The 21,756-nt window shown below is 55.4% G+C and overlaps 9 protein-coding genes across 11 annotated transcripts; all 9 read right to left on the minus strand.

The window, feature by feature from the left end:
* Positions 1 to 703: 703 nt before the first annotated feature.
* On the minus strand, positions 704 to 3,144 carry ABB37_01699 (putative glucose-regulated protein 78; the record flags this gene model as incomplete). Of its 2 annotated transcripts, none has more annotated exons than XM_015798305.1 (1): positions 704 to 3,144. In XM_015798305.1, the coding sequence occupies exon 1, from the start codon at positions 2,681 to 2,683 to the stop codon at positions 704 to 706; it is 1,980 nt and encodes a 659-aa protein (XP_015663825.1). In that variant the 5' UTR covers positions 2,684 to 3,144. The 2 variants fall into 2 exon arrangements, with proteins under 2 accessions (XP_015663825.1, XP_015663824.1); XM_015798304.1 differs by having other exon boundaries at positions 704 to 3,028.
* A 559-nt stretch (positions 3,145 to 3,703) lies between these two features.
* Positions 3,704 to 5,396, minus strand: ABB37_01700 (copine i-like protein; the record flags this gene model as incomplete). Its single annotated transcript, XM_015798306.1, has 1 exon — positions 3,704 to 5,396. Exon 1 carries the CDS (start codon positions 5,231 to 5,233, stop codon positions 3,704 to 3,706), a length of 1,530 nt encoding a protein of 509 aa, XP_015663826.1. The 5' UTR covers positions 5,234 to 5,396.
* Positions 5,397 to 6,263: 867 nt separating this feature from the next.
* Positions 6,264 to 7,950, minus strand: ABB37_01701 (copine i-like protein; the record flags this gene model as incomplete). Its single annotated transcript, XM_015798307.1, has 1 exon — positions 6,264 to 7,950. The coding sequence occupies exon 1, from the start codon at positions 7,785 to 7,787 to the stop codon at positions 6,264 to 6,266; it is 1,524 nt and encodes a 507-aa protein (XP_015663827.1). The 5' UTR covers positions 7,788 to 7,950.
* An 867-nt stretch (positions 7,951 to 8,817) lies between these two features.
* Positions 8,818 to 10,636, minus strand: ABB37_01702 (copine i-like protein; the record flags this gene model as incomplete). Its single annotated transcript, XM_015798308.1, has 1 exon — positions 8,818 to 10,636. The coding sequence occupies exon 1, from the start codon at positions 10,339 to 10,341 to the stop codon at positions 8,818 to 8,820; it is 1,524 nt and encodes a 507-aa protein (XP_015663828.1). The 5' UTR covers positions 10,342 to 10,636.
* Positions 10,637 to 11,319: 683 nt separating this feature from the next.
* Positions 11,320 to 13,136, minus strand: ABB37_01703 (copine i-like protein; the record flags this gene model as incomplete). The annotated part of the gene is made up of 1 exon (XM_015798309.1): positions 11,320 to 13,136. Exon 1 carries the CDS (start codon positions 12,856 to 12,858, stop codon positions 11,320 to 11,322), a length of 1,539 nt encoding a protein of 512 aa, XP_015663829.1. The 5' UTR covers positions 12,859 to 13,136.
* An 815-nt stretch (positions 13,137 to 13,951) lies between these two features.
* Positions 13,952 to 14,930, minus strand: ABB37_01704 (putative mitochondrial hypothetical protein; the record flags this gene model as incomplete). Of its 2 annotated transcripts, none has more annotated exons than XM_015798311.1 (1): positions 13,952 to 14,930. In XM_015798311.1, exon 1 carries the CDS (start codon positions 14,750 to 14,752, stop codon positions 13,952 to 13,954), a length of 801 nt encoding a protein of 266 aa, XP_015663831.1. In that variant the 5' UTR covers positions 14,753 to 14,930. The 2 variants fall into 2 exon arrangements, with proteins under 2 accessions (XP_015663831.1, XP_015663830.1); XM_015798310.1 differs by having other exon boundaries at positions 13,952 to 14,865.
* Positions 14,931 to 15,353: 423 nt separating this feature from the next.
* On the minus strand, positions 15,354 to 15,647 carry ABB37_01705 (hypothetical protein; the record flags this gene model as incomplete). Its single annotated transcript, XM_015798312.1, has 1 exon — positions 15,354 to 15,647. One exon carries the CDS (start codon positions 15,645 to 15,647, stop codon positions 15,354 to 15,356), a length of 294 nt encoding a protein of 97 aa, XP_015663832.1.
* Positions 15,648 to 16,232: 585 nt separating this feature from the next.
* Positions 16,233 to 19,608, minus strand: ABB37_01706 (hypothetical protein; the record flags this gene model as incomplete). The annotated part of the gene is made up of 1 exon (XM_015798313.1): positions 16,233 to 19,608. The coding sequence occupies exon 1, from the start codon at positions 18,948 to 18,950 to the stop codon at positions 16,233 to 16,235; it is 2,718 nt and encodes a 905-aa protein (XP_015663833.1). The 5' UTR covers positions 18,951 to 19,608.
* Positions 19,609 to 20,407: 799 nt separating this feature from the next.
* On the minus strand, positions 20,408 to 21,363 carry ABB37_01707 (putative vacuolar type h ATPase subunit; the record flags this gene model as incomplete). The annotated part of the gene is made up of 1 exon (XM_015798314.1): positions 20,408 to 21,363. The coding sequence occupies exon 1, from the start codon at positions 20,999 to 21,001 to the stop codon at positions 20,408 to 20,410; it is 594 nt and encodes a 197-aa protein (XP_015663834.1). The 5' UTR covers positions 21,002 to 21,363.
* Positions 21,364 to 21,756: the final 393 nt, after the last annotated feature.

Here is a 21,756-nt window from a genome sequence, read left to right on the forward strand (position 1 = left end):
TGATTTGTTCGTACAACGCACCAGTCTTGTTTTACCGCACCTGCAGCATCGGAGAAGAAACAGACTTCCATAAGCACAATCCAGGTAAAAGAAAGAGCACCGTGCGTTATTCAGGCCTCTTCTCTGTTGTTGGTATCAGTAATGAAAGAGGAGACGTTGCAGCTCATAACAAGTAAAAACAAGAACAGTGACCTCAGAGATACATATATAAATGAAAAAGAAGCTAAAAGAAGGAGGCTCGTGCGTTGCTGACAACCCACCAAGGTGAGCAAATAATAGTCATAATAACGAGGCATCACTACGCAGTCATACGTACCGAATAGAGAGGAAAACACAACCCATTGTTTTTCGAAGAATTGCAAATACAGTATTTAAAACAGGCGCTACCGCTTACGCTTTGCAACCTGTGTCGTTCAACGATACCACACCACTCGTCGAAGAAAGCAAAGAGAAAGGGGGGAGCGGAGTCCTCTCGCGAGAAGATCGCGAGGAATGAAGTCTCGACCTAGACGTACGTCTCCTGCTGCCTTCTTCTACGCTGCTGTAGCATTCTTCTTCAAAACGGTATAGGCTTTGCCCTACCAGTTTCAGTCTTTGCTTATTCTTTCCTTATTTCCGTCTCATTGCGTGGGCTCCCAGGCGTGGGTGTGTGAATGGAATTAGACCAGAGAGGGCTGCGTGTTGCGACGCATAGCCGGTGTGATTACAAGTCGTCCATCGCATCCGGCTCCTCCTCGCCAGCGGCACCACCGGCGGCCTGGTACACCTTCTGGATAATTGGGTTCGTCACCTTCTGCAGCTGCTCGCGAGCCTCCTCGAACTCCTCCTTGTCCGCGTTCGGGTTCTCGTCGACGAAGTCCAGCGCCACGCGCACGGCGGCCTCGATCGCCTTCTTGTCGTCCGCGTCCAGCTTGTCGCCGAGCTTTTCCTTGTCGTTGACCTGGTTGCGCAGCGAGTAGGCGATGCTCTCCAGCGAGTTTTTCGCCTCCACACGCTCGCGCAACTTGCGGTCCTCCTCGGCGAACTGGGCGGCCTCCTCCACCATCGCCTCGATCTCTGCCTCGCTCAAACGACCCTTGTCGTTCGTAATGGTGATTTCCTCCCGCTTGCCGGACGACTTGTCGCTCGCCGTCACCTGCAGGATGCTGTTCTCGTCGACGTCGAAGGAGACCTCGATCTGCGGCACGCCACGCGGCGCCGGCGGGATGCCAGAGAGCTCGAACTTGCCGAGCAGGCGGTTGTCCTTCGTCATCTGGCGCTCGCCCTCGAAGACCTGGATCAGCACGCCGGGCTGGTTGTCTTGGTAGGTCGAGAAAACCTGGCTCTTCTTGGTCGGAATCTGGGTGTTGCGCTCGATCAGCTTCGTCATGACTCCGCCGACGGTCTCGATGCCGAGGGAGAGCGGAATCACATCGACCAGGACAACCTTACCGCCCACCTCGCTCTCGCCCATCAGAACCGCCGCCTGCACCGCCGCACCGTAGGCGACGGCCTCATCCGGGTTGATGCCCTTGTTCGGCTCCTTGCCGCCGAAGAAGTCCTTGATCAGCTGCTGCACCTTCGGAATGCGAGTCGAGCCACCCACGAGGACGATCTCGTCAATGTCGCTCTTCTTCAGCTTCGCGTCCTCCAGCACCTTCTGCACCGGGATCAGGGTGTTCTTGAACATGGCCATGTTCAGTTCCTCGAACTTGGCGCGGGTGATCTTCTCGCTGAAGTCGTGGCCTTCCACGAGGCTGTCCACCTCCACGCGCGCCTCGGGATGCGACGAGAGCTGACGCTTGGCCGCCTCGCACGCCTTGCGCAGACGCGCCAGCGCCTTCTGGTCGTTCGAGATGTCGATGCTCTGCTTGCGCTTGAGGCCGTCGACGAAGAACTTCATCATGTTGTTATCGAAGTCCTCGCCGCCGAGGTGGGTGTCGCCGTTCGTCGCCACCACCTCGAAGAAGCCCTCATCGATCGTCAGGAGCGACACATCGAACGTGCCACCGCCGAGGTCAAAGACGAGAATATTCTTCTCACCTGCCTTGTTCAGGCCGTACGCGATGGCGGCCGCGGTCGGCTCGTTGATGATGCGCACCACGTTGAGCCCGGCGATCTTGCCGGCGTCCTTCGTGGCCTGGCGCTGGGCGTCGTTGAAGTAGGCCGGCACGGTGACCACGGCGTTCTTCACCTTCTCGCCGAGAAAGGTCTCCGAGATGTCCTTCATCTTCTGCAGCACCATCGCGCTCACCTCCTCCGGGGTGAACTCCTTCTTGGCGCCACTCACCGTCACCTGCACCAGCGGCTTGCCCGCCTTGTCGCTGACGATTTTGTACGACAGCAGCTTCTTGTCGTTCTGCACCGTCGCGTCGCTGAACTTGCGGCCAATGAGGCGCTTAATCGCGTAGATGGTGTTCTCGGGGTTCTGCGGCAGCTGGTTCTTCGCACCGTCGCCGACCAGACGCTCCGTCTCGGTGAAGGCCACGACGGAAGGGGTGATGCGGTTGCCCATCTCGTTCGTGATGATGTGCACCTCGCCCTTCTGCCACACGCCGGCGACGGAGTAGGTCGTGCCGAGGTCAACGCCGATGCACGGCGGTTCGACTTTGCCACTGCCGTCGGGCGCAGCAGCAGCCGATACGATCAGCAGCGCCGCGACGAGGCACACGGCCAGAAGCAAAAGACGGTCTCTCACGGCCATTGCTGTTGTGGGGGTTAATAATATTAACAATAAACGACACAAGAAGGTAACAGAGCTTGAGAACAGCAAGTTATGCCTTCCGCTGTGTGTGCGTGTGTGTGTATGCGTGGAGTTGAATGCGCCGTTTGCACTCTTTCACCAGCAAGCGTAGAGGCCCACGATGAACGCTGCGTGTTTTCTTTCTTTTGTTACGACTTCTTCTGCTCCGAAGTCCAATTGGTTTTACTCGGCAAACGAACTCGGGACAACCCTCCAAAGAAAGCACAATATGGAGCGACCACGAATTCAAGCCAGAGAAAACCTGTGTGAAAGCGGTTCAAAAGTCGAAGAAAAGAAAAAGTGGCCTGCACGCAACACAAGATCGTAAAGGGTGTTTAGGAGCAAGAGGGTGGAGAGGCTAATATGATTCTTACGGCTGAGAGGAAGACACGGAGTAATGCGTATCGCGAAAAAATAAATCCTGCGATGGAACAACGAAAGCAACAGAGAAAACAGCGAGATAGAGAAATGTGATGGGAAGTAATAGCACATTCGTTTACGAGAAAATATATATATACATATATACCTACAGTACACCCAAGTACACTGCCGAAGCGGCGACAAAAACACCCACGACACGACCAAAGCATGTTGCCCCACTTCAGCACGTCAAACGCGCCCTCTTTGTTTGCTGGTTTCCACGAAGTTGTCCAGCAGAGATTCCAACTCTACGGCGCACACCTCACATGCAAAAGGAGAAGAACAAAACGAATTTCACTTTACTGTCACCGCTAGAGAAGAGAAAGCAAATCAGCAAATGCAAACATTATCGAATAAAAGCATTGGCGCTAAGCAAACGTACAGCCTACTTGTGGAGAGAAACTACTCATTATTTCAACAAGCTGGACACTCACGAACCGGTAATTAAACTCTGATGAGCGTTATTTTCTATCTTTTTCTTCTGAATGTCAAGATAGCGGCAGCGCGTCACGCGCACAGCACGCAAAGCTCCATCTGCAACTGCCACACGTGACGTTACGGTCACGCTAGCCCGGTGGGTCTCACCTGCGAGACGCGACCCCACCTCTCCACCTGCAGCGGAACTTCCTTCAGCACCGCCGCCGCAAGCATAGAAGGATCCTTCCCCTCGAATTGGTTGAAGTGCACAAACTGCACCAGGTCACGACGGGCAACACGGCCACGACGATCGCTGAGCATACCGCCGTCGCTGTCTAGTTGCTCCATCGAGCTGAAGTCCGCTCGCCCGATGCCGATGATCACGATGGACAGAGGAGCGTCATCGGCCTCCACGATGGCGTCGATCGTGTCCTGCATGTCCGTGATCGCACCGTCCGTCAGTATCAGCAGGATCGTGTACACGCCACGCGCCTGCCGCGCACCATCCGTGATCGTGCGGATCGTCGGCGCGAAGTTCGTCGGCCCGCTGAAGCGCAGCACCGGCAGCAGCGACGCGTACGTGTCCACCACCGCCTGCATCCCGCTCAGGTACGCGTTCGCGGGGTTGCCGCTCAGCGGAAAGAAGTGGCTCGTGCCGTTGGTGAAGGGTGCAATCGCGCCGAAGCCGTACGCGGGGAACATGCGGTCGCTGTCGTACTCCTGCACCACGTCGCTCACCGCCAGCATCGCGCGGATGTAGTTGTTCGGCCGTTGCGGGTTGTAGAAGTGCAGCGAGCGCGGGTCGTTCGGCGGTCCGTTCGACCCGGTGAAGTCGATGGAGAAGGCGATGTTCAGCTGTAACCCGCCTTGCAGGTACTCTGGGAAGCTGTAGCCCTTCACGTAGTCGCACCGGTCAATCGCGATGAAGCCGTACGACTTTGTCTTCCCCTTCTTGTTGAGGGTCAGCTCGAACTCTTTTCCGCCTGCCACCAGTAGCTGCTCGCCCGAAACCGCAAACGAGCCCATCATATCATCGTTAAACGTATCCTTATCGAAACATTCAAATACAATAGACAGGGACGCCATGTCACCACCGCACAGCTTCGCGAGATCCAGCGGCGGCGTTGTCTTCCACTGCGGATTCAGCGTCTTGTCAATCACCTCGCTCTTGTACACCTGTGCGCGCTGGCCACCAGGCAGCTGCCGGCTCAGTATAAAGTACGGATCCGACTTGCTGAACAGGTCCATCTTCTTCAAGTCGCGGCCGCGGAACGTCAGAGCTACGGTGCCACGCTGCGTCCCAACGTATGAGGCCGTGAGCGTCACCGTGCTCTTGCCACCGAGGGTTAACGTTACCGTGGACCCACGCGAGGACATCAGCTGGCCCATGGTGAAATCCGCGTTGCCGAGGGGGTCATCCTTGCTGTGGACATCCTTGTCCCATACCTCCACGCGCATTGTTTGGCGAATTTCGAAGAAGTAATCCACGGGGATGCACGTTTGAAACTGCGGGTTCAGGTTGTTCTTCAGGACTTCCGTCTGGCCGACGCGTATACGGCCTCCGTTGGTGGTGTCGTACAACACGGCGTAGGGGTCGCTTTTTGAGGTCACATCGGTGTCCTTCAGCTTGTTACACTTGACGTACACCTGCACCACGGTGTTGGTTGACGTCATGAGTGTGAAAATGATAGAAACTAACCGACGCTCACCTCGACAAAAAAAAAGGAATCAAATTAGCAGAAGGATCGCAAAAGAAAAAGAGCAGCTCCTACCTTGCCCCTTGCTAACAGCTACTCAAAAGAGTGTCACTTGCCTCTACGTGAATGGGAGAGCAACCTTCGTCGTCGTGATTCGATGTAGAGGAGGTCGGGAGGCGGCAAGATCGATTGGAGCAGAAATATAGGTAGGTTGAGGTGCAACAGGAGCAGTTGCCGGCGTACGGCAAGAGGTGCTTTTATTCTTCGACACCCAAGAGAAAAGGCAGCTTTCCAACGCGGCCCCCTTTTCATTCCCAGTACAGCTATCTTTTGTCACGCGTACAGTACATGAAAACGCCCAAACACGCACTGCTCGTACGACGACGAGTTCTGCGCTTCTGCCTCCTCCATATACGTTGATTACCCCCTCCCCCTCCTCCTCCTAACGCGCTCTCTGAAACAGAGCCTTCTCACGGCTCGCATCAGCGTAGAACATCAGCAGAAAAGATGCACAACTGTGTCAGAATGATTCGAGGCAATAATACAGGAGACACTTAGCTGGACGCAGAAAATGAGGGATGTGACAGCGTTCACGTAGACTAGCAAAGGCCTGCGAGGCGTGATATCGATACCGTTGCCATCGAGCAGACAAAAAGGTCAGCTGTAGTTCTGCAGCCACTGCGCATATTGATGGCTTTAAAGCAAATATGGGCTCAGCGTCTGCTGCAACAGAAGCACAAAGAAAGCAGCTGCTTCACAGGAGAGGAGAAAACAAAAAAAATGAAGCGGCAACAAATACAGTGAAGAAGAAAAACACGTAAAACTACAAAATGCAGCTGAAACGAGGGTCCGATCGCTGCGCAGCGCATGCACTGGGGAAACCACAACGGTGGAGTAGAAAATGAGGACCAATCACAACCAACACTGTAAGCAACGAGAATTGTTGTGTGCACCACAGAAACGGAAAGCTACAAAAAACTATGCACGACACAGGTGAAGTTTGCGCCTCAGTGAGACGGACTGACGCCACAAATGCGGCCCCACATCTCCACCTGCAGCGGAACTTCCTTCAGCACCGCCGCCGCAAGCATAGAAGGATCCTTCCCCTCGAATTGGTTGAAGTGCACAAACTGCACCAGGTCACGACGGGCAACACGGCCACGACGATCGCTGAGCATACCGCCGTCGCTGTCTAGTTGCTCCATCGAGCTGAAGTCCGCTCGCCCGATGCCGATGATCACGATGGACAGAGGAGCGTCATCGGCCTCCACGATGGCGTCGATCGTGTCCTGCATGTCCGTGATCGCACCGTCCGTCAGTATCAGCAGGATCGTGTACACGCCACGCGCCTGCCGCGCACCATCCGTGATCGTGCGGATCGTCGGCGCGAAGTTCGTCGGCCCGCTGAAGCGCAGCACCGGCAGCAGCGACGCGTACGTGTCCACCACCGCCTGCATCCCGCTCAGGTACGCGTTCGCGGGGTTGCCGCTCAGCGGAAAGAAGTGGCTCGTGCCGTTGGTGAAGGGTGCAATCGCGCCGAAGCCGTACGCGGGGAACATGCGGTCGCTGTCGTACTCCTGCACCACGTCGCTCACCGCCAGCATCGCGCGGATGTAGTTGTTCGGCCGTTGCGGGTTGTAGAAGTGCAGCGAGCGCGGGTCGTTCGGCGGTCCGTTCGACCCGGTGAAGTCGATGGAGAAGGCGATGTTCAGCTGTAACCCGCCTTGCAGGTACTCTGGGAAGCTGTAGCCCTTCACGTAGTCGCACCGGTCAATCGCGATGAAGCCGTACGACTTTGTCTTCCCCTTCTTGTTGAGGGTCAGCTCGAACTCTTTTCCGCCTGCCACCAGTAGCTGCTCGCCCGAAACCGCAAACGAGCCCATCATATCATCGTTAAACGTATCCTTATCGAAACATTCAAATACAATAGACAGGGACGCCATGTCACCACCGCACAGCTTCGCGAGATCCAGCGGCGGCGTTGTCTTCCACTGCGGATTCAGCGTCTTGTCAATCACCTCGCTCTTGTACACCTGTGCGCGCTGGCCACCAGGCAGCTGCCGGCTCAGTATAAAGTACGGATCCGACTTGCTGAACAGGTCCATCTTCTTCAAGTCGCGGCCGCGGAACGTCAGAGCTACGGTGCCACGCTGCGTCCCAACGTATGAGGCCGTGAGCGTCACCGTGCTCTTGCCACCGAGGGTTAACGTTACCGTGGACCCACGCGAGGACATCAGCTGGCCCATGGTGAAATCCGCGTTGCCGAGGGGGTCATCCTTGCTGTGGACATCCTTGTCCCATACCTCCACGCGCATTGTTTGGCGAATTTCGAAGAAGTAATCCACGGGGATGCACGTTTGAAACTGCGGGTTCAGGTTGTTCTTCAGGACTTCCGTCTGGCCGACGCGTATACGGCCTCCGTTGGTGGTGTCGTACAACACGGCGTAGGGGTCGCTTTTTGAGGTCACATCGGTGTCCTTCAGCTTGTTACACTTGACGTACACCTGCACCACGGTGTTGGTTGACGTCATGAGTGTGAAAATGATAGAAACTAACCGACGCTCACCTCGACAAAAAAAAAGGAATCAAATTAGCAGAAGGATCGCAAAAGAAAAAGAGCAGCTCCTACCTTGCCCCTTGCTAACAGCTACTCAAAAGAGTGTCACTTGCCTCTACGTGAATGGGAGAGCAACCTTCGTCGTCGTGATTCGATGTAGAGGAGGTCGGGAGGCGGCAAGATCGATTGGAGCAGAAATATAGGTAGGTTGAGGTGCAACAGGAGCAGTTGCCGGCGTACGGCAAGAGGTGCTTTTATTCTTCGACACCCAAGAGAAAAGGCAGCTTTCCAACGCGGCCCCCTTTTCATTCCCAGTACAGCTATCTTTTGTCACGCGTACAGTACATGAAAACGCCCAAACACGCACTGCTCGTACGACGACGAGTTCTGCGCTTCTGCCTCCTCCATATACGTTGATTACCCCCTCCCCCTCCTCCTCCTAACGCGCTCTCTGAAACAGAGCCTTCTCACGGCTCGCATCAGCGTAGAACATCAGCAGAAAAGATGCACAACTGTGTCAGAATGATTCGAGGCAATAATACAGGAGACACTTAGCTGGACGCAGAAAATGAGGGATGTGACAGCGTTCACGTAGACTAGCAAAGGCCTGCGAGGCGTGATATCGATACCGTTGCCATCGAGCAGACAAAAAGGTCAGCTGTAGTTCTGCAGCCACTGCGCATATTGATGGCTTTAAAGCAAATATGGGCTCAGCGTCTGCTGCAACAGAAGCACAAAGAAAGCAGCTGCTTCACAGGAGAGGAGAAAACAAAAAAAATGAAGCGGCAACAAATACAGTGAAGAAGAAAAACACGTAAAACTACAAAATGCAGCTGAAACGAGGGTCCGATCGCTGCGCAGCGCATGCACTGGGGAAACCACAACGGTGGAGTAGAAAATGAGGACCAATCACAACCAACACTGTAAGCAACGAGAATTGTTGTGTGCACCACAGAAACGGAAAGCTACAAAAAACTATGCACGACACAGGTGAAGTTTGCGCCTCAGTGAGACGGACTGACGCCACAAATGCGGCCCCACATCTCCACCTGCAGCGGAACTTCCTTCAGCACCGCCGCCGCAAGCATAGAAGGATCCTTCCCCTCGAATTGGTTGAAGTGCACAAACTGCACCAGGTCACGACGGGCAACACGGCCACGACGATCGCTGAGCATACCGCCGTCGCTGTCTAGTTGCTCCATCGAGCTGAAGTCCGCTCGCCCGATGCCGATGATCACGATGGACAGAGGAGCGTCATCGGCCTCCACGATGGCGTCGATCGTGTCCTGCATGTCCGTGATCGCACCGTCCGTCAGTATCAGCAGGATCGTGTACACGCCACGCGCCTGCCGCGCACCATCCGTGATCGTGCGGATCGTCGGCGCGAAGTTCGTCGGCCCGCTGAAGCGCAGCACCGGCAGCAGCGACGCGTACGTGTCCACCACCGCCTGCATCCCGCTCAGGTACGCGTTCGCGGGGTTGCCGCTCAGCGGAAAGAAGTGGCTCGTGCCGTTGGTGAAGGGTGCAATCGCGCCGAAGCCGTACGCGGGGAACATGCGGTCGCTGTCGTACTCCTGCACCACGTCGCTCACCGCCAGCATCGCGCGGATGTAGTTGTTCGGCCGTTGCGGGTTGTAGAAGTGCAGCGAGCGCGGGTCGTTCGGCGGTCCGTTCGACCCGGTGAAGTCGATGGAGAAGGCGATGTTCAGCTGTAACCCGCCTTGCAGGTACTCTGGGAAGCTGTAGCCCTTCACGTAGTCGCACCGGTCAATCGCGATGAAGCCGTACGACTTTGTCTTCCCCTTCTTGTTGAGGGTCAGCTCGAACTCTTTTCCGCCTGCCACCAGTAGCTGCTCGCCCGAAACCGCAAACGAGCCCATCATATCATCGTTAAACGTATCCTTATCGAAACATTCAAATACAATAGACAGGGACGCCATGTCACCACCGCACAGCTTCGCGAGATCCAGCGGCGGCGTTGTCTTCCACTGCGGATTCAGCGTCTTGTCAATCACCTCGCTCTTGTACACCTGTGCGCGCTGGCCACCAGGCAGCTGCCGGCTCAGTATAAAGTACGGATCCGACTTGCTGAACAGGTCCATCTTCTTCAAGTCGCGGCCGCGGAACGTCAGAGCTACGGTGCCACGCTGCGTCCCAACGTATGAGGCCGTGAGCGTCACCGTGCTCTTGCCACCGAGGGTTAACGTTACCGTGGACCCACGCGAGGACATCAGCTGGCCCATGGTGAAATCCGCGTTGCCGAGGGGGTCATCCTTGCTGTGGACATCCTTGTCCCATACCTCCACGCGCATTGTTTGGCGAATTTCGAAGAAGTAATCCACGGGGATGCACGTTTGAAACTGCGGGTTCAGGTTGTTCTTCAGGACTTCCGTCTGGCCGACGCGTATACGGCCTCCGTTGGTGGTGTCGTACAACACGGCGTAGGGGTCGCTTTTTGAGGTCACATCGGTGTCCTTCAGCTTGTTACACTTGACGTACACCTGCACCACGGTGTTGGTTGACGTCATCGGAACGGGGGCGAATACCAAGGAAAAAGAACACGCTTTGCTTCTTGTATTTCTCTTTCCCGCGCGCTCTCTTCGCCGTGACTCACAGCTTCTACCGACAAACGAAGGGTAGGCGAAAGACGCAGCGGAGATGCTCGTTGTTTCCCGTGCGCGAATACGGTTATGACCACCCCAACGTTGAGGGCGATGGGGAGAAAAAGAGAGAAAAAAACGATGCGATAACACCGCAACAGGTGCAGGTAAATCAACGTGGAACTACTTGATGGACAGCGCTCCGAAACGGCAGCAAAGGCCCTGCAGGACGGACCCACCCAAAAGCGAATAGAGAAACGCAAGCGGTGAGGATAGTGAAGAGGACGACGATGAGTACCGGAGCAGGTAAAAGACCCCAGCCGCTTTCACAAGAACAGTTCTCAAGAAGCACGGGTTGTATAAAGAGATGCAACGACAAGAACTCAACAGCACAAACAAAAAAAAGAGGTGTGTGCTTCGGTGTCGTGAGGAAGTTGGTGCGTGTATAGGAAGAACACCTACCTTTCAAAGGCGTTTGCGTGAATTCGCAAAATAAAACGAGTTGTGCTTTGCCCTCTAGGAGCTGCGATAAAGAAAAAACCGAGTACGAAAACAAAAACGCTGCGGCTTGGAAACGATCTTCTTGTATGAGGTCAGAGGTGCCCAGTCCCGGAGCGACGCGTCCAAAGGGGGTTGAACGATCCTAACACCAGCAGCACCCCTGCATCTCCACGAAAAAAATAAGAACACCGCTACAGAAATATGAGACCGGAAATAAAACAACAAAACCAATACATTACCGATAGCCCTTCATATAGTTGACAGCCTCTCAAGGAGACTTTCATTCTAGAGGAGGGAGACACTGGAAGCGAATCTAGCGACCTTCCTCAGAGGAGGTCATGTAGCTATCCATGTGCCCTTTTTTATGCCTCTGCCTCGTGAGGGCACCACAGGAACTCCCCGTCACTATCCCTTGTGAAACGCTGCTGGGGAGAGTTGCGCAATGCGGCCCCAGACTTCCACCTGGCGAGGAATTTCCTCTAACACCGCCGCAGAGAGCGCACTCGGTGGCTTGTTCTCGAACTCGTTAAACGGGACAAACTGCACCAGGTCACGACGGGTTGTATTGCCGCGACGATGCTGCAGCGGAAATGTGTCGCCATCCAACCTTTCCATCGAGCTGAAGTCCGCTCGCCCGATGCCGATGATCACGATGGACAGAGGAGCGTCATCGGCCTCCACGATGGCGTCGATCGTGTCCTGCATGTCCGTGATCGCACCGTCCGTCAGTATCAGCAGGATCGTGTACACGCCACGCGCCTGCCGCGCACCATCCGTGATCGTGCGGATCGTCGGCGCGAAGTTCGTCGGCCCGCTGAAGCGCAGCACCGGCAGCAGCGACGCGTACGTGTCCACCACCGCCTGCATCCCGCTCAGGTACGCGTTCGCGGGGTTGCCGCTCAGCGGAAAGAAGTGGCTCGTGCCGTTGGTGAAGGGTGCAATCGCGCCGAAGCCGTACGCGGGGAACATGCGGTCGCTGTCGTACTCCTGCACCACGTCGCTCACCGCCAGCATCGCGCGGATGTAGTTGTTCGGCCGTTGCGGGTTGTAGAAGTGCAGCGAGCGCGGGTCGTTCGGCGGTCCGTTCGACCCGGTGAAGTCGATGGAGAAGGCGATGTTAATTTCCATTCCCGCCTGCAGGTATTCGAGGAAGTCGTAGCCCTTCACGTAGTCGCACCGGTCAATTGAAAGGTAGCCGTACGACTTTGTCTTGTCCTTCTTCTTCAACACGAGCTCCATTTCAATTACTGCTCCCGTTATCAGTTTCTCTGCGGAGAGGACACACCCACCCATCGGCTCTCCGCTTCCGGAATCCGCGTTGTAGCAGTCCAGCGCAATACACGGCGCCGCCGTCTCACCGCCGCACAAGTCCACCAAGTCGAGTGGCGGCGTTGTCTTCCACTGCGGGTTCAGCGTCTTCTTCTGGACCTCTGTCTTGTGCACCTGACGCTTCTGACCTGTCGGCAGCAGACGGCTGATTACGATGAACGCGTCTGTCTTACCGAAGACGTTCATCTTCTTCAGTTCGCGTCCGCGCAGCTGCAGGGCGGCCGTTCCCTTTGTCGTCCCGATCAGCGACGCCGTGACTGTCACGGTGCCCTTTGTATCCAGTTTGAGCGTCAGCGAGGACTGGGGGCTCGACATGAGGTGACCCATCGTGAAAGTTGCCTTGCCGAGGAAGTCGTCCGCCTTGCCCTTGTCCTCGTCCCACACATCCAGTTTGATGTCCTGCCGCATCTCGAAGAAGTAGTTCACCGATACCGGCGTTTTAAAGACGGGATTCAAGTTGTCGCGAATCGTTTCGGTACGTCCGACGGCGTTCTTGGGTCCGTTCATCGTGAGGTCGTACACCACGATGTACGGATCGCTCTTTGAAAAGGTGTCGGCATCGATGAGCTTATGGCACTTGAAGAACAGCTGTACTTGGGTGTGCGTGCTGGCCATCTCTGCAATGCGCCCTAAAAAGAAAGAGAATCAACTCGAATGAGAAAACAGTTCTTCTGTTGCCCTTGCAACGGGTCTCTTCTGACTGCAACACTAATGCAGCAGAGAAGCGAAGGCGCGGCGAGGGAGAAGTACAGACTTGAAAAGAAGAAGACTCGATGCTGCGGGAAGCAGTGAGGGAAAAAAGAATAGGAATGAAAGAGGGAGAACAGCCGAAGAGAAGACCTCCAACTGCCGCACCGTACGATTAGCGGATTCGCCAGCGTTAATCTATCAACTGACCGCAGTCGAGATCGGGAGCGAGGGGAAAAGGGAGAACAGTAGGAGAGACAGAGCGCAACGGTAACGGTAAAAGAAAGACGGAAGCGCCTCAGAACGGTGGCAACGCAGACAGAGAGCACTCACAACCACGCAAGAGTAGTGCACGCCCTATGGTTTCCGCAGAAGTCAAGGCACGAGCTTTGCGGTGCACATTCTTAAATGATGGGCAGAGAGGGGAGGGGGGCGTCCGTAAAAAAAAAAATGACGTGTCCGCCCTACGCGCTACTTCGCTAGGCACACTGCCGGGACCAACGCATTGCGTTTTTCAGCGGTACGCAGCCAAACGTCCTTCCTGCCTATCGGCGGGCGCTGCGGCTCAAGAGAACGAAAAAGAGGACTCTTTCTCGTTGTTCTTCGTTTGACCGGGAATGGAAGTGAAGTCTTATCTCACTATACAAAAATAAAGTGAAAGAGAGGCCATGCTATTAGCAATGTGTTTTTTTTGGTTGCTGCCGCTCTTTTGCCAAAGGTACGTACATGCGGAAGGATGCAGGAAAGCGGGAAAAAAGGGGGGAAGAAGATGGACCACAACGAGGCCGCGATGTTGACGATTAAAACGCGTCGTAGCGAGACACACACAACACGGCGTATTAAGGAGCGGAAAGCCAACAAAAAAACAACGAACAAAACAAAGAAGAACGCACGCGTTGGGCGCGATAAGAATACATAGAAAGAAGAAAAAGAACAGAAAAAAAAGAGCTCCATTAATAGTGCTTTGTTGCCTTCGCACAAAGTGCACGCGCGTTACTCGCAGTACGCTCAACCAGTCGACTTAATAATAGCGAGACTTTCCCCACGACACACCCTTGTCCGGTAGCGTGCACTCATGAGGGGGCGCCACGTCGTCTGTGTAAAATCGGCCCGTTCGTAGCTGATAGTGACACGTCGACTCGTAGGTCGGTGCGAGGCGCAGCAGAGTGTTGTCCACCGCCCGCGGCGCCGTCCACTCCGGCTTCACGCCGTTGTAGGTAGAGCCGCCGTTGGTGCCTTCGAGGCCTACCGTGGAGTGCCCAGGCTGCCACAGGCGCTGCTCCGGCTGCGAAACGTCGTAGGGCACGTGTGCCAGCGCTGTAGCCTCCCCATCGAAGTCGCCATCACCGGACCCACCCGTCCCCGTTGTGCGCATCGTGGCGTCGGCGTCGGCGCTCCCCGCAGCGTCTTTGTTGGCAGAGCCGCCGTTGGTGCCTTCCAGGTCTGTCGTGGCGTGCCCATCGAAGTCGCCTTCACCGGACCCACCTCTCCCTGTTGCGCGCATCGCGGCATCGGCGTCGGCGCTCCCCGCAGCGTCCGCACCACCGCCTTGGGTTAAACCTGGCTGGCCGGCCGCCAGCACGGTCGTTCCGTAGCGGGACTTCCCAAAGAGTGTGCGGCCTGGGTAGGCGGAGCCGTCACCCATGACCAACGTGCTGCCGTTTGGCGCGTCATTCCCTGCTACATCCGGCGTGCTCTTGAAGAAGGTGCCGGCCGGCAGGGGATTCATCCAGTACGCATTGGCATAGTTCACGTAGGTGTCACGGCCAGTGCCGTCATTTGAATAATAGAGGGTTGTCCTGGAAGTCGTTGAGGAGGTCATGGTTCGATGATGATGGCGGTGCAGCTGTTTGTTTGAGTACGAATAAGAAGTAGGAACGTCACCGTGTTGAAGAGGCCTAGTTTTCGCTTTCCTTCTTCTCTGCTCTTGACAGCTGTTATGTTTGGTGGCGCGGCCGTTCAGGAGGAGGAGTCGCGTAAAATAAGAAAAACAGAGAAACTTGCATATATATAAAAAAAGAGGCGTTGAAGTGAAGAGGTGAAGAGCAGGGAGAAGCAAGAGCAGACGCCACGATGAGGAGGATCCTATGAGGGCGACATGATACGCTATCGGCACTTGAATGGGCCGGTAAAACTTGCAGGAGACGATTACTCTGTGTTCAAAGCGAACGCATGCGTTCCGCGCTCAGTAGCCTTGAAACTTTCTTCTCTTCTTTTTAAAGAGTGATTTCGGTGATTAACCATTTTTGCGTGTATATTTCTTGTTGCCGCAACCTCTCACCTAGAGCAAAAGATGAGTGTACTGGCAAGTGTACAACGCGTCGTCCTAAGCGGTAGACAAGGGCGTGAAAGGGGGGAGATGAGCGTCACAGACCGCAGACCCACCCCGGCCACCACCACAGCACCAAAGAGTTCTTCCGTTGTCACTTTTTGTGTGGCCCACCTTTCGTTTTCTTGCGGCGCGCCGCCTCGCCGGCCTCTAACTTTTTGTCCAGTCGCTTCTTCGCGTCGTCGTTGCCGATGTGCTTGCGCGACTGCCGCTGCGCCGCCGCGTCCGCCGTCGCTTGTCGTTGCGAGGCGTTTTTGCACGCATCCCCGCACCCGTGCCGCTCCGGCAGCAGGTGCGCGGCGCAGAAGCGGTGACTGCAGAAGTCGCACTTGGGCAGCGCCACGAGTGCCCTGTTTGCGCACCCCTTGCACGCGCACGGCTCACTCATTCGATTCTACTCGTTCTTTTTTTGGTTACTGCGAGTTGTGGGCTCGGAGGCTGACCTCATGCCAGCGGTTTTGTAATGGCGCAAGACAAACTTTGAATGATGCTGCACAACGCTTGAGGGGAATGGAGGGTGAACGCAAAAGGGGGGGGGAGGGGAAGAAAGGCTCCAATAAGAAAGACAAACACAACTCATTACTTACCGCTGTCATGAGCAATGCGGTAAAGCGCGGCGGCCATCAGCAGCGTCACGGAAAGCTCGTGGACGCAAACGTCGCGACCCTCGCCGTAATTGGTGCTTTGCGTATCCAGCAGCAGACGAACGAGATCAGCGAGTTCGCATCGTGAGTAACATCACCGCTTTTATCGTATGCGCTGTGAGACTCGCCAGTGGTTCGTGTCGTAGACGTTTTCTTTTCCCTTTTGATAGAGCGTTGTCGATGATGGCGGCGGTGAAACCCACGACGTCGCCGCCTTGAACCGAACAACAAAAAGCAAATACCATGCCTCGCCAGCAGCGCTCCGCAAAGTGTGCTGTGGTACACATTACACCCTCACCCCTGTAATCGTTCGCTTGCCTTCCCCCGCTTTACGCTTCATTTTCCGGAGTCGCCGAAGGGAGCTGAGAAAGCACATCAGCGACAACACTTCCGTTGTGTGTGTGTCTCACCAGATGCGCCCGTTCAGACATGATCTGCTCCGCTTCTGCGATGAACTCATCAATCGAACTATCTGTGACCACGGTCTTCGCAGGACTCGCCGCCTTCACAGCCGCAGCAGACCAGCGGTCAGGTGGAGTGGTATTTGCGTTGGAGAGCGGCGGAGGCGGCGGGGAGACGGGTTGCGGTGATTCAGAACGGCGGGTTGTCTGTACCGTAAAATGCGTTCGTTCGCGATCATGACGTGGTGACTGCCGCTGCTGCCCCCGCGGCGCGTGACGCTCATGCAGTGAGGAGGAATTCGAGAAGTGAGGCAGAAAGGGGAGATTGCTCCAACTCACATGCGACGCCGCTTCCCGGAGGAAGAGACGCAGGCTAACAGGAAACAGAGACGCGCCCTCGGTCGGTATCACAACAGACAGGCCATTCTCGAATGCTTCTTCAGAGGTGCTCCCCTTAGCTCCAGTAGCTGCACTATCAGCACCATCGAAGACGCTGGTGTGCACCACCGCGTTGCCCTCCACGTAGGCGACCACGATGCCGATCCGTATCGCCGTCTTCTGCGACGAGGTCGTACCTCGTGCGTGTTCTTGATGGGCCCAAAGACGCAGACGAGTAGCGGCGTGGTGCGTGAACGTGTTGTCGCCGAGGAAGAGTGCGCATACCGCGGAGTCCTGCCGTGATGTGGTCTTTTGCGCTGTGAAAGCCTCCGCCTCCGCCAACGTCCGATGCGTGCGTGCAAAGGCATCTCTGGTGCTTTCGAGCGCTAGCGGGACAGCGTCGAGAACCGCATCGGACACCCCGCAGTGTTCCAAGACCAGCGTGAAGCTAAACCCGTGATCGCCGTCGGGAGTGGCAGAGGTCGGCACTGCGGATTTCTTCACAGCTGTCTCTGGCGCCGCACGGTAGTGTCGGGAGCGTATCATGGCGCTTGTCATGACGGTGGCCACCAGGGCGTGGGATGTAAAACAATTCTGCGAAAGATCCAACAGCTGAAGGTGCGGAAGAAAAACGAAAGGCTCCCACTTCCGCTCTGCGTCCTCTGTTGAGTTTGGCGGTTCCTGCGAGTGGGGAAGGCCGGATCCTTCGGTACGGCCACTCTCCTGCGCTCGAAGGCCCGCCAGTGCGTGCGCCTCCTTACGCAAGGCTACGGAAAGGCCATCTTCACTGGACTGAGCACCTTTCCCCGCACCCAAAACCGGTGGAGAGCTCTCGTGTACTCGAGCGATGACGGCAGAAGCGATGCGATCATCGCCCAGCAGGAGACGCACCACATCTTGCAAGGCGGCATCGTTGCAGCCCACATTACGCAGAGCGAGTTCCTCCAAGGACGACAAGGGATGCGGCACCAGACCCTCCGGATGATGCGCGGACGTTGTCGCTGTTCGTGCTGCTTCGAGGGAAAGCAGAGTGTGGAGAAAGTGAAGGATACCGCCGCTCCCCATGGCTGCGTTGTGACTCAGGTCGATGCGCGTGACGCTCGTCCACAGAGTGCAGGGCGTCACCCCAACCCTTGATTTGGGCTGGGCTTGAAAAGTGAAGTCGGCGGTGCGCAGCAGCTCGGCTTTTCCCGCATCGCGAAAGCGATCCAAATACGCGGACAGCGTCCCTTCTACCCACAGTGCGTGCATGCCAGCGTCGTCGACGCTGCAGCCACGCAGCAGCAGAGATGATCCATTACAGCTCTCTGATGATGACGGAGGTGGAAAACGCGACGCTACCAGCGCAGCTCCAAATGCAGTAAAGCAGCCGCGTTTTGTCTCGGCGTCGTTGTGGAGCGAGCGTGGCACACACGAGTTCCACGACACGTCCACGTTGCCAATGGCCGTCAGCGCACGTTGATGAGAGACGAAGGAAGGCGTTTTGCTGTTCTGGGGCAGCGGAAGCGTCGCGGAAAGAACACGCATCACACCTCGACAGGAAAGATCGTTGCGCCGAAGAGAAAGCTGCGCCAACACGGCACCGGCGTCGGCCGAGGAAGCGGCGCAGTTGCTGTCGCACATGTGAAGGTGAAGCAAGGACTCCAGATGCGCACAAAGGCCTTCGACTCCAGCATCGGAAAGTCCGACGGCGTCGAGCACCAGCACCTGCAGGCTCGGTAGGAGCGAATCGCTATTGTGTCCCGCCGCAACACCTCGGGCGGGTTCGGGGCTGCTCTTCGCGTCACTCTGCTGTTGTGCCGGTGCTGCGGCCTTGGAAGACGCACGACTCGTCGAGGGTGCCGCCACACTTCGTCTTCGATCAGCTGCAGTGGGAAAAAGTAGCTCCATCAACACAAGCACGCCGCCATCGCCCAAGGTGGACCCGCTCAGGTCGAGCACGCAAAGACTTGCCCGCACCGATGCAAGCTCGGGAGACCACAACAGAGAGGCACGCTTCCGCGTTGGTCGCAACGCCTGAACTGCCTCGGCATCTATCTCGCCGTGACCGCAAAGTGAAAGTGAGTGCAGACGGCCTCCAAGGGCAGAGCGGCAGCTCGCAAAGGAGGTCCAGGCAGCGTCGGATTCCGCCGCAGCGAAAGTCGCGCAGAGCAAAACGGACGTTGGTACCCTCCACTGCAGAAGTTTATCTGCCAGGAGCTTCTCGTTCAGTAGCTGAAGGCAGTCACGCAGGTACGTTGCGACAGTTTTCTTCCTTTCCACTCCCATCACACCCGCAGGATAAGAAGTGTCTCGTATTGCTGGCAGCGGGGCGAAGTCTGTTGCCTCCCATTGGGGGTGTAGGGAACACGTCTCCACCATTCCACCGAGTACGCCTCCCATTGGGTGATGGAGAGATGGGATAGTGCAAATTGAAAATACCAAAGCCGGGGGGGGGGGGATGTGACCCTATGTCACCTTTCTTTTGATGGTGCTGGTCTAAGGTGGTGGCGGTGAAAGCAGACGAAATCAGAAAAGCTGTTGAAACCGCGACTACAAAGAAATAATAATAATAATCACAAACGATTACTTGTCAGTGCATTGTATTGTTTTGACTTACTGGAACCGGCAACTAGTTGAGAGTGCGTCAAGAGTCCAGTAGAAAAAGAGCTCGCTTTTAGTAAACAAAGCAGAGAGGTACAGAGGATGCGAGCGTTTGCGTGCCGGTGTCGTACATGGCGCCAGTAAAAGAAAAAGAAACTAGTGTGTATGGTGCTGTGAAAAGCACGAAAACAAAGTTGTATACGAAGAGATCCAGGTGTATAAAGGATGAGAGTCGGTGTAGATACACACAAAACAAAACAAAAAGCAGCAGCAACGTTGCTCTCCTTGCGTGAATGTATTAGTCAACGTCTTCAATCATCATAAGTAGCGTGAAAAGCACCCCTAACGAAAGAGCGTTTCGTAAGGTCGCCGAAAGGCACGTTTCAGAGAAGAGAACGACAGAAAATCCAGAATAAAAAAAAGGAATGTTTGCGGAATAACTTGCAATGCGCACGATAAAAAGCAGCGAGCAGTGCAGAAGACATCCGACGATGGAATCGAATTGCAGAGCGCAATACCACTTCGTCCTCCGCAAAGGCGTTCAGCAGCTACACACAACGCATGAAGTATGTGTGCAACATGCGCGCAAAGAAGAAGGCTAAGCACCTTGACGCGTCGACATGACGAGGGCAACGCTGCCTTCCAGCGCTATCCCGTACGTCGCAATGAGAGGAGAAAAACAAGAGAGAGCAAACGTGCGTAGTCACTGTGCTTTCTCTCCTGCATTGTACTTCTCAATCTCTGTTTTTCATTGTTTATCTGCACAAGAGCACCAAGAACAAAGTCATTCCTTCGACTTTCATTGACAAACAGAAGGGAAGAGATGGAATACCGAAACGCAAAAAGCTTCAAACAACAATGCACTACAGCACATGCATATGCGCCTAAACCGCTAGAAACGCTGCCATCACCACTATCAAAAGAGGAACGACACAATAAAGGCACCCGCCATCACTAACAGAGCGTTGATCAGCACACCACGTTCACACACACGCACACGCGCGTGTAAATAAACACAGAAAAAAAGGAACGGAAAACAAACGCAACCATAAACCGCACGCGCGTATCCACACTGGAAGAACATAATCCTAGAGAGAACAACCAGGATTTCAACATATTTTTATAGGGCCTATACTGCTCCGTTAACGGCACAGGTCCGTGTAACGGTTGGCCTGGTTGTTCATCAGCAGCGCAATAATGAGCCCGTACAGACCCAGCGCCTCCGAGAAAATCAGCATCAGCACCATGACCACGAAGATCTGATCCTGCTTACCGTAGGCACGGGCGGCTGTGTCGCCAACGACACCGATGGACAGGCCCGCGCCGAGAGCCGCCAGCCCCGCCGCCAAGCCAGCGCCAAGGTGCAGGTAACCGGCGTAGGCAGAGTAGGAGTTGTCGTCGCTGTGAATGTTGTTGTTGATGATGACGGCGATAATCAGGCCGTAGATGCCGAGAATACCCGCCATGACCACCGGTACAATACCACGCATGATCTTTTCAGGAGCCGTGAGGCCGAGGTAGGCGACGCCAACGCCGGACTTGGCCGCCCCGTACGCGGAGCCCAAGTTGGCGAAGACGAGGGCGATGGTCGCACCCATGGCACCAAAGAAGCTGGCACTCTGCGGGTACATGACGGCGAGACACGCCTCGTCGCTCGCGACGCCGTGGGCCACCGCCGCACCGGCAGCTACCAACACGCACACGGTGCTGACAACCTTGACGGGAGAAACAAGCATGGTCCTGCACTAGAAGTGTTGCAAAGGACGCGAGGAAAGGGAAAGCCTGTAGACAACCACGAAGAGAGGGAGAGAAATCGCAGCGCGCTGATTGATTTAGATGTGACGATACGAAGGTAAAGAAGAAGGCGTAGCGGCTATGAGCTGCGTATTCGGTAAAAGTCGTTTGAAAGAGAAGGGCCAATTTCGTCTCAAAACGCGCTCACAGCAATCAAGTTTTTTCTTCTTTTTCTCCCACTGCGTTACAGCAAACGGGTTTACGACCGGCACCGAAGGAGAAGGAAAGAAGAAGAAGCAGGGCTTCTACTTCACCGTCAAGGCACAAAGAACTCGCAACGAACGAAACAAAAACCCACAGAAACTGAAACACGCACAGCAATAAAACAAACAATCAAAAAGAATGGGCGGAAGGGGAGGAGGAAGGGAGAGAAGTACAACGCAATAAGAGTGCGCATTAATTCGATTTATTGACTGTCGTCATATCTCCTGCTTTTGGCGGGGAAACGATCGAATGATAATGCACAGCTACAACGAAGAATGAAGATGCGTTCGCTTCCATTGGAGTCTTATACGAGTTCATCTACCAACGTCATTGTTAATACTTGTACAGGTTTTTTTTTTAAGTATTGGTGTGAAGCATCGACATTCGCAGACGATAAAGGGAAAGAAAAACGGGGAAGAATACACTTGTGTCGCCAAGATCAGGGGATAACAAAGCACCTGCCGTCTCCTTTCCCTCAGAACAGCCTCGCAGA

This window comes from Leptomonas pyrrhocoris (assembly GCF_001293395.1).
Source record: "Leptomonas pyrrhocoris isolate H10 chromosome Unknown, whole genome shotgun sequence".
Classification (NCBI taxonomy): Eukaryota; Euglenozoa; class Kinetoplastea; order Trypanosomatida; family Trypanosomatidae; genus Leptomonas; species Leptomonas pyrrhocoris.